Raw genomic sequence first — 11,203 nt, forward strand, 5'->3', positions numbered from 1 at the left:
CTCACCACAGGGACCTTGTTCTGGATCCAGCGGACATCACGCCGACGCCAGCGACACCCTGGATGAGGTGGGACGAGATTTTATTAGGACTGGGTGAGTGCAGCCATGCATTGGGCTTAGGGCTCTTTAACACGAGCGGATCCCATGCGGGTAATCCACTGCGTGGAAGACAGCCAAGCCCCGTTCCGGACAGCAGAGACACGGAGCATTAACATGATTGGCAATGCTCTGTGCCTCTCTATGATCTTTTTACTACAAAATCACAGAGACATAAAGTTGTCACCGTGATTTTGTAGTAAAAAGATCACAGTCAATCATGTTACTGCTCCGTGTCTCTGCTGTCCAGAATGGGGCTTGGCACTCAGTCACGCAGTGGATTACCCGCACGGAAAGAGCCCTTAATAAGAAAATCTGCCAGTTCTTTGTAAAAATGTTTGCACTGTGGCCCATTACACTATAGTTACAACACTAATAGGGGAGGTAGTGGGGGGGGGGCTTGGAGGCAGGTTGGGGGGGGGGGGCGACGGGGAGGGGGCCCCATAGATCAGTTTCGCACCGGGACCACATGGATTGTGTGTACGCCACTGTATAGGTAGTTACATAGAGTTATAAACAGTGACCCCAACTGAACAGAATTTCCCTTCCCCATTCTTCACATGCATGGGCAGATGTAGCAAACATTAAACTGATTCTGAACACATTTATGTCAAGTTAATGATATCTACAGTGTATATAATTTTTATACTTTTAGATTTCCTAATTTTTTTTATAACAAAGAAAAACCTTAAAAGTGGTTATCCAAGCCCTATACCGATCCCCCTAATGCCCAGGACCTCCTCCCCTGCACCCTCATCGCTACTGATAACAGCACGTCCTCCGTTTCATCTCCCTGTCACGTGGATCAAAACATCCAGCGACCGGGGAAGGGGATGGTGTTTGGGGGGTTCAACCAATAGCATGCCACGACGGGGACGAGCCTCCCTAGCATCGCGGGTGATGCTAGGGAGGGCCCGTCTCTGTCATGGCCTGCTATTGGCTGCTCCCCCATCGTTAGATCTTTCATTCTGCATGATGGGGAGATGCAGTGGCGGCTGTGCGGGGATCAGAAGCGAGGTGCGGGGGAGAGGGGTAAGTATAGCCTATATGAGGGGCTGGAGCATTAGGGGGGTCATTATAGGGGTTAGAGAACCCCTTTAAGACTGTAGATTTTCAGGTCATTAACCTTGTTATCAAGTAAAATAGAAACAGATAATTGGTCACAGTGACACCAGCAAACAGACTGTCACAGACATTTTGATAAGCATGTCATGTGTTGAAACACTTTCTGGAAATAGGTTTGTACTGCAAATGACAGAAGATCCAAACAGCTAAGGGCTGTTATACCAAGAAAAATCTCATTGTAATAGAAGCACTCATTTATATGCTCTATGTAGTAGATCCGAAACATGTGATAAGGAAATAAGCAAATGACCATGACCAAAATGAAAAATAAACTCTTCAGCTGCACCCAGAATTCTTGGTGATCTAAAGCCGTGCGTTTCAGTTTTTTCACGATTTTCACAATAATGAAGATTTGTACAATCAGAAGAATACATACAACAAGAAAAATTACTGCAATTGTAATGTAGTTCAAGATGATCACAGAAGGTCTTTTAATTTCCTTGTGGAAAAAAAAACACTGGGTCGACTCATATTTTTCATCACCAGCACCATACTGGAAGAAGAACACCGGCATAACAACAAGCGATATAATAATCCATAGTGCGGCACTGGCCACCACGGAATGCATTTTCCTGTAGAACTCAATCTTGTCTTTTTGTTTGAAGTAACTTATGTATCTAATGCTGAGCAAGGCAACGTAAAATATGAATGAAAGATACATGTGAATATGTATCATGGAGCTTATGATCTTGCAAAATGTAAATTGAAATATCCACTCTTTCTGAATGTAATAGGCAATCCGAAAGGGAATCGTGAGAATAAAGATGCCATGGATTACTAATAGGTTGATGATTGCAGTGATGGTCATAGAACGAGTATTAGTTCTGCTTAACAGAAATACCATTATAATGATTCCAATTGTCCCTCCAATCATGGCTGTAAAGTAAAGAGCGATCAGGATGCCATTTGCAACATCAGGTTGTATAAAACAGATGGTCTGGTTGGTGGTTTCATTTACACTGTGAACCATTTTATCAATCAGCTGACAATTGTCTACAGGAAAAACAGAATAACACCAGTAAGAATACATATTACTATACAGAACAGAACAAAAAATATTGTTCCCTCCAGTATATTGTGGCAATGTGCTGTCAGAACATAAACAAATCTTTAAGGACATGGACAGCTTTGGGGCAATTTTTTTATGACTGCATAAAAATCTGACTGTTTACGTCCGTTTCATATATTTTTTTTTTATCCGATCATCAGATGGCTCGTGTGTAGTTCTTATCTCTGATCGCCTAATCACATAAACACTCATTATAGCTCAATTACTGTAAAACTGATAAGAATATGGCTTAAATAACTGTTTATGTGGTCAGATCAGAGATAATAGCTGCACATGAGCCATCAGATGATGGGATTAAAAGAAATCAGAAACTGACAGCTTGCAAATAGATTTTAATCCTGTATCTCAGAAAGTGAAAAAAAAAAATGTTTAGCCCAAAATGAATAAAGTGCAATCATAAAAAAAAATGCAACTGAAGGTATGCATGGCCTTTAAATGGGAAATCAACAATTCACGATTTTGCATCATTGTAAAAAAAAAAGGTTCTCTAGTTGGAATCCAACTTGATGAGATATAGCAAAGAGCCACAAAGTAATAGCAGCTTCTGCTGAGGAGGACTCGGGAGGCTTTACATATGGATTCGCCAAAAATAAGGATGACGTCCCTAATAGAACAGTCCTATCCTTTTTCCGTAATGCGGACAATAATAGGACATGTTCTATTTTTTTGCTGAACAGAAATACGGACATACGGAAACAGAACGCACACGGAGTGCATTCCATTTTTTTTTGCGGACCTATTGAAATAAATGGTTCCGTATATGGTCCGCAAAAAAAAAAGAGAGGTCACAGACTTACATGGGCAAATTTTGCAGACGACTATTGGAAAGGAAGCCTTCCTTCCCAACAAGTGCCTGCTCATCCATGGAGGGGAAAGCTGATATTACATGCAGCAATCTTCTTCACAGTATGGGGAATACTGATCATTAAAAGGGGTTATCTTATGACTAATGTAAAAAATTAAAATCAGATCATATAGTGGCTGACAATCTCTTTCTAGCAAAGCTAGAACCAGCCCTGTACCTCACACAAATCCGGAGATCTTCACATTCATTGCTCTGCTAGATTTATATCAAGCTGACAAGCTCAAGGGGAGTGTCTTTTCTGCTGCAGCTAACGGGGGCGTGTCTCAGCTCTCCCTATCACAGCTCAGGAGGCAGTTAAGGGATGAAACTGAGCATGTGCGGCCATCTCAGTGAGCAGGTCAGAGAAATAAGAAAAAGAACAACACTGGCGTTTTGAATTCCGCTTGTGAGACCCATTTCAAGGATCTCACAAACGGTTCAAAACGGATCAGTTCAGCCCCAATGCATTCTGAATGGATAAGGATCCGTTCAGAATGCATCAGTTTGGCTCCGTTCAGCCTCCATTCCGCTCTGGATGCGGACACCAATAAACTGCTTGCAGCATTTTGATGTCCGCCTGTCGATGCGGAGCCAAAGGGATCCGTCCTGACTTACAATGTTTCACTGACACAATATGGTGCAATTGAAAACGGATCCGTCCCCCATTGACTTTCAATGTAAGTCAGGACGGATCCGTTCTGAACGGATACAATCGTTTGCCGTCTGTGCAGATACCAGATGGATCCGCACCGAACGCAGGTGTGAAAGTAGCCTAACTCTGTACCAACTATTGGTTGGTTTACTTTGAGGCAGAATTTTATGCCAGGATTGTAGCACAATTTTGGTGCAAAATGTCACATCTTAGGCCACACCTCCTTTCTTGCTATGCCACGCCCCATGTTGAGTAAGTTGGGGAAAAAATTGGCACATAACTGAGCTGAATGGAGCCTACGGACCCCATAGACCAGTGATGGTGAACCTTTTAGAGACCGAATGCCCAAACTGCAACCAAATACCCACTTATTTATTGCAAAGTGCCAACACGGCAATTTAACCTGAATACCAATATAGTATATATTTCATGTACTTTATCATTTAGCTATAATAGCTTAATAGCCTACATTCAGTCCGCTGCCTGTGCTGTTCATAGTGCGTCCTGTGCTGATGAATGGCAGGAAAAGTCTAAGGCATATTGGTACGCCATAGACTTTTTCCAAGGCGCGGGTGCCCACAGAGAGGGCTTTGAGTGCCGCCTCTGGCACCCGTGCCATAGGTTCGCCATCACTGCCATAGACTATAATGGAGTCTGTTAGGTTTCCACTCAGAGGAAGATTTTTGAAGCTGAGAAAAAAGTCCTGTGTGCACAACTTTTGTCTCTGCTTCGAAAATCTTCCTCCGAGCGGACACCTAACAGACTCCATTATAGTCTTTGGATCTCATGGGCTCCTTTCGGCTCAGTTATGTGCCGAATCTGTCCTTTGCTTTGGCTGAACGCACACGACTGTATGTATTTTGCGATCCACAAATAAAAATACGCAAGAAATACAGATAACGCCCGTGTGCATTGCATATTTTGCTGAACGGAACAGCTGGCCTCTAATAGAACAGTCCTATCCTTGTCTGTAATGCGGACAATAATAGGACATGTTCTATTTTTTGCAGACAAACGGAAATGGAATGCACACGGAGAAAGGACTCATGCACACAAACGTATTTTATTTCCGTGTCCGTTCCGTTAACTTTTTATTTTTTGCAAACTGTATGTGGAACCATTCATTTCAATGGGTCAGCAAAAAAAAAGGAAGTTACTCTGTATGCATTCCGTTTACATATATCTGTTCCGCCGAAATATAGAACATGTCCTATTATTGTCGGCATAATGGACAAGGATAGTACTGTTCTATTAATGCACATGGACCTCACCCATTTTTTGGGCGGATCTGTGTTTTGCGGACCCCAAAATACATATGATCGTGTGCATGAGCTCTGACTTCCGTTTTTTTTTTTTTGCGAACCCATTGAAATGAATGGTACAGCATACGGTCCCCAAAAACCGGACATGGAAAGAAAATACGTTTGTGTGCAGGAGCCCTTAGACAGATTGTAGGCACAAACACATTAGTAAATCTGGGCCAGTGAATACTTGTATTTTGTTTTTCTACTTTCTACTTTTAGTTACATGATGTTTTCGGCTGCATTCAAAGGTAATCGCAAATAACATTTTCTGTTGGTTTCCTGTGCTCAGAGAGAAGTGCACTGTTGGAGTTTAAATAGCAGAACTTTTATTTTAGGTTAAAGGGAGTCTGTTACCAACCTGACTGGTTTTAAACCAAACACATAGTTCAGTTGGACACAAAGACATGACACAGATGGTACTTTAGTTTCATTTTTCAGATAATCCAAAATGCCCAAAAAGTCGTTTTTATGATATGCTAATGAGCCATCGCAAGTGCCAAGGGGCGGAGAGTTTGCTGAAAGTGCCCAAGTTCCCCCGCCTCACTCGTGCCTAACATCACCCCCAGGGGCGTAGCTAAAAGCTCATGGGCCCTGGTGCAAGAGTTCAGCTTGGGCCCCCGTCCCTCAGTGCTTGTTGGCAAGGGGCAGGGGAGCACATAGCCTTCCTGCTGCCTGAGGCAAACATTGAAAGGGCACCCCCATATGCCAAATTCTTAACCTAACCCCTTCCCTCCAGCCAGAGGTATAAATTGACCAGTATTCACTTTCTATAATGCCAGTGTCTTATGTGGCACAAGGGTCTTTGGGCCCCCTCAAGCTCCTGGGCCCAGTAGCGACTGCTACCTCTGCACCCCCTATAGCTACGCCTATGTCCACCCCTCAGTAAGCTCAGGCCAGCCCTGTGGCTCTGTGACATCATATTTCCCTATAGGCCCCTCCCCCACGCCGTGCCCGGTCGCACCCTCTGTGTCTGCAATTGTCACACCCCTGGTCCCTGATCGCCCAGTAATGCCCAGTAATGTCTCTCACTGCCCCCCAGCAGTGTCCCCCACTGCCCTCAGTAATGTCCCCAGTAGTGCCCCCCACAGCCCCTAGTAGTGTTCACCACTGCCCCCAATAATCTCCCCAGTAGTGTCCCCCACTGCCCCTGTAGTGCCCCCCACAGCCCCCCAGTAGTGCACCTCACTAGTGCCCCACACAGCCCCTAATAGTATCCCCCCATTGCCTCTAGTAATGGCCCCAGTAGTGCCCGCCACTGCCCGCAGAAGTGCACACCACAGCCACCAAAAGTGCCCCCCACAGCCTCTAGTAGTGTCCCCCAGTAGTGTTGCCCACAGCCCCTAGTAGTGTCCCCCACTGCCCCAGTAATGTCCCCAGTAGTGTCCCCCACTGCCCCCAGTAGTGCCCCCCACAGCCCCTAGTAGTGTTCACCACTGCCCCCAATAATCTCCCCAGTAGTGTCCCCCACTGCCCCTGTAATGCCCCCCACAGCCCCTAGTAGTGTCCCCCACAGCCCACAGTAGTGCACCTCACTAGTGCCCCACAAAGCCCCTAATAGTGTCCTCCCATTGCCTCTAGTAATGGCCCCAGTAGTGCCGCCACTGCCCCCCAGAAGTGCACACCACAGCCACCAAAAGTGCCCCCCACAGCCCCTAGTAGTGTCCCCCAGTAGTGTCACCCACTGCCCCATTAGTGCCTCCCACAACCCCTAGTAGTGTCCCCTACTGCCCCCAGTAATGTCCCCAGTAGTGCCTCCCACAGCCCCTTGTAGTGTCCCCGACTGCCCACATGTAAGGGGGCCCAGCATTTTCACTGTTTCTTAATGCTGGGCCCCATCAGAGCGCTCATCTCACCTGCATGATATGCACTTCTCCAGCATCAGGCCCCGGCGCTGCCACACTAAGGCCTAGTTCACACGAACGTATGGCTTTTATAGTTTTTTGCGGTCCGTTTTTCACGGATCCGTTGTTCCGTTTTTGAGTTCCGTTGTGTTTCCGTTTCCGTTCCGTTGTTCCGTTCCGTTTTTCCGTATGCCATGTACAGTTTACAGTAATTACATAGGAAAAATTGGGCTGGCCATAACATTTTCAATAGATGGTTCATAAAAAACGGAACGGAAACGGAAGACATACGGATGCATTTCCGTATGTGTTCCGTTTTTTTTGCGGATCCATTGACTTGAATGGAGCCACGACCCGTGATTTATGGCCAAATATAGGACAAGCTCTATCTTTCAACGGAACGGAAAAACGGAAACGGAAGGCATACGGAACACATTCCATTTTTTTTGCGGAACCATTGAAATGAATGGTTCCGTATACGGACCGTATACGGAACACAAAAAAACGGCCCGTACACCCGCAAAAAAAACGTTCGTGTGAACTAGGCCTAAAACTAGTCACAAATTAAGCAGGTGGGCAGAGCCTGACTAAAGTCATGTGAGCGTAGCGTGCCCCTCATTCTGCCGGGCCCGGTCGTGGTTGTGCCCCCTCTGCGACTGCGATCGTTATGCCCCTGCGTACCGCACCAAACAAATGTTAAACCTGTGGTATTGCTTGGTTTTATATATTGTTGACCCATCCTCAACATAGGTCAGATTCATCAATATTAGAGTGGCAGGTTCCAACTCTCAGCACCCCCTCCGATCAGCTGTTAAAGAGAATGCAACGCTCACTGCTTTCTTCATTATTCAACTGCTTACCGTCAAAATTGCAGCAGCAAGCAGGTGTAATTACAACTGCTCTGTCCCAATCACCTCTATGAGAAGTAGCTAGAGATAAGCGGTTAGAAAAAATTTGATTCGGCTGCTTCGCCAAATTTCACAAAGAAATTGAATTCATTAAGAATTACTACATCATGAATCACATTCCGTTGTAAGTAAAGGGCACAATGACGGGGAGTGGCGATCGCACTGACCCCCATCATAGATCCTCTCAGATGTTGTATTCATGGCTGATCATGGCATCTGACAGTAACATTTAGGCCTTTCAGGGGTTAATCTGAGGTAAAAAAAAAAATAATAAAAAAAAAAAAATATATATATATATATATATATATATATATATGTAGAGAATCGGACAGCACTCCAAGACTTGAAAAAAGTAGAAATCTTTATTCACCCATGTGAAAAATAATTGCAACGTTTCAGCTCACAACTGAGCCTTTCTCTTTGCTGTTTCTTTGCTTGAGAAAGGCTCGATTGTGAGCTGAAACGTTGCAATTATTTTTCACATGGGTGAATAAAGATTTCTACTTTTTTCAAGTCTTGGAGTGCTGTCCGATTCTCTACATATATAAGAAGGTGAAAGCTCATTCCTTTGGACACAGCACCTGAGCCAACAGACTGGTGCCGCCAAATCCCTTTATCTGTTATATATATATATATACAGTATATATATACTCACCTCATCCATTTGCTGGCAGAGAGAACACTATGCTCAAGATTTTGTGCTGTTTCTTCAATCAAGATGGCCACAACGGGCTCTCTGTGAGCAAATAGAGGAGGTGAGTTTGTATTTTTTTTTTACTGCCATTTCAGGAAAAATGTAATTGTTTTCCTGAAATTCTGATCTAAGTCAATTTATTTCACTTTGATTCGCTCAACACTAGAAGTAGCAATTTCATTCTGTCTGCTCCTTTCCATTGAAGTGAATAGCATTGAAGGAGCTGCAATTACACCTGCTTGCTGTTGAGATATCGATGGTGAGCAGGTAAACAGTGAAGACAATGCACCACACACATGAGCACTGCGTTCTCTTCAAACTGCTGATCGGCGGGGATGTTGTGAGTCAGAACCCGCCGATCTGATATTGATGACCTATCCTGAGGCTAGGTCATCAATATAGAAGCCGACCAACCACTTTAAACAAACAGATGTAATGTGCCCAACATTAATTTGGTGTTTGCTTCATCTGTATGTCTTCTCATTGTACACGACCGTTGTTTGTTTTGTGGTACGCAAATTACGGATCCGCAAAACACGGATGGTGTCCGTGTGCATTCTGCAATTTGCGCAATGGCGTGGACAGACATTAATATAACTGCCGATTCTTGTCCGCAAAACGGACAAGAATAGGACAGGTTATATTTTTTTGCGGATCACGGAACGGAGCAACGGATGCGGACAGCACACGGAGTGCTGTCCGCATCTTTTGTGGCTCGATTGAAGTGAATGGGTCCGCATCCAAGCCGCAAATACTACGGCTTGGATGCGGACCAAAACAAAACAAAAATCTAAAACCAAATGAAAAGCTGCAGCAAATCAATGGCTAAATAAGAAACAAAACACAGACGACAGCAGATCTCCCAAGTGTCCTTCTTTTGGAGGGACAGTCCCTATTTTTGACCTAAGTCCCTCTGTCCCTCTTTGCTCCGAAAATGTCCCTCTATTTGATCTGAGGTATAGATTTGCAATATTGCATTCACAATATTGACCCAGAAAGTGTTTGTCTGGTTCATCTCTATATATTTGAGCCCGTCTTGTATATTGTTTCATTATTTGATGCAGTTGGGATTTTAGAAATTCTGATATTCAGTGTCCCTTTTTGACTGTTTAAAAAGTTGGGGAGTATGGGCGGCAGGCATCTATGCACAGCTATCATTTAAATTCCCCTCCCCCACACAAATATACCCTTTCCACTATTTTATACATTTAAGAAGTTTTAATTTAGCATTCTGCACCCCTTTAAAAAATGTTACCATACTGACTATGGGTATTTCTCTATACTGTACAGTCTTACCTGTGTTTCTGCACTCCTGAGCTCTGTGCATAGCATGTACAGTGAGGAGGGAAGTACTCCTAGCAAAATCTAAATGTGCTTCTTCTTGCTGTGGACCCTTTGCCTTGCTGGCTGTGAGCTGCACTTGTATATGTGTGTAGTCTCACTTACCGCCACCTAGAGGAATGATGGATGAGTGCAGCAGTGCGCGATTAGGCTTTTATTATAGGTATGAGATGTTCTGTGTGATATGCTTGGATTAACTCAAGTCACCTAACAATTACACATTGAATTTTGTTTTTCAGAAACTGTCTTCCTCTGTGTAACAACAGATTCATATTACATCTAGTTATATAAAAGCAGTTACGTCCAGTTACTTACAGCTTCGATTGTGGACTCCAACTTTAAGGCATTTACAGTGTCCCCTGCATCACGAAGTCTTCATAAACTGTTTCTGCTGCTTCCTCAAAACTTTTAAATTACCCCACAGATGACTGAATCTCTCAGATGACCAACTTCTCCAAAATCAACCCTAGTGAGGAAATGTACAAAACACAAACACTAGTATCACTACTGGAATCCCACGTGTCCCCTCAATCTCCCTGCTCCTGTGCAGGGGTCTCCTACTGTATGTCTCTTCTTCCTCTTCAATAATAAATTGGTCTCTGTTCTACCAATGCTCATCACCTCCATGTGCGGGTAGGACTCACATTTTTAAATTCCTTACTCACACAATATAGTTGTGTTCACTGTACATTGTCTCTGCTCTACCACAATAAATTAAGCAATTAAAATACTATAAAAAGAACAATAAATAGGGACCACAAATTTGTCTTATTATGTAACAGTAAATATCCTGCATATTTCTGGATCTATTGGCTAGTGCTTCTCAGTATTTCTAAGGCCTTTTTCACACGACCGTGTGTCCCCGGTGGCCATACTCTGGCCCGCATGCGGCGGGTCCGCGATATACGGGGCACCAGCCGTGTCCATTACGCATCACGGATGCGGACACATTCACTTGAATGGGTCCGCAAATCCGGACAAGCGGTGCGGAACGGAACGGAAGCACTACAGAGGGCTTCTGTGGGGTTCCGTTCCATTCTTCTGTTCCACAAAAAGATAAAACTTGTTCAAGTAAATGGGGTCGCAATGCGCATGCAGCTGGCCCATGTTCAGTGCCCGTGCATTGCGGACCGCAATTTGTGGTTCGCAGCACGGCCACATGGGACACATGTTCGTGTGAAAGAGGCCTAAGTCAACTAGCTAATCTAGCTGCAGCTGCTGGAGGGATGGCATTTAGAGATGGCCTTCCGGTACGCCCGACGGTCGTTTCGCGGCAAACTTTGCTTGTTCGCAGTTTGCCGAACAGGCAAACATATGGCGATGTCTGCT

At 44.5% G+C, this 11,203-nt stretch overlaps 1 protein-coding gene across 3 annotated transcripts; it reads right to left on the minus strand.

The window, feature by feature from the left end:
• Nucleotides 1–340: 340 nt before the first annotated feature.
• On the minus strand, nucleotides 341–10,278 carry LOC122938849 (probable G-protein coupled receptor 141). 3 transcript variants are annotated; one of them, XM_044294688.1, is made up of 3 exons: nucleotides 10,190–10,233; nucleotides 8,495–8,575; nucleotides 341–2,214 (listed from the first exon to the last, which is right to left on the minus strand). In XM_044294688.1, exon 3 carries the CDS (start codon nucleotides 2,189–2,191, stop codon nucleotides 1,283–1,285), a length of 909 nt encoding a protein of 302 aa, XP_044150623.1. In that variant the 5' UTR covers nucleotides 2,192–2,214; nucleotides 8,495–8,575; nucleotides 10,190–10,233; the 3' UTR covers nucleotides 341–1,282. The 3 variants fall into 3 exon arrangements, with proteins under 3 accessions (XP_044150623.1, XP_044150622.1, XP_044150621.1); XM_044294687.1 differs by lacking the exon at nucleotides 8,495–8,575 and having other exon boundaries at nucleotides 10,190–10,278; XM_044294686.1 differs by lacking the exons at nucleotides 8,495–8,575; nucleotides 10,190–10,233 and adding an exon at nucleotides 9,830–9,911.
• Between the last annotated feature and the right edge of the window lie 925 nt (nucleotides 10,279–11,203).

Source organism: Bufo gargarizans, chromosome 5 (genome assembly GCF_014858855.1).
Source record: "Bufo gargarizans isolate SCDJY-AF-19 chromosome 5, ASM1485885v1, whole genome shotgun sequence".
NCBI lineage: Eukaryota > Metazoa > Chordata > Amphibia > Anura > Bufonidae > Bufo > Bufo gargarizans.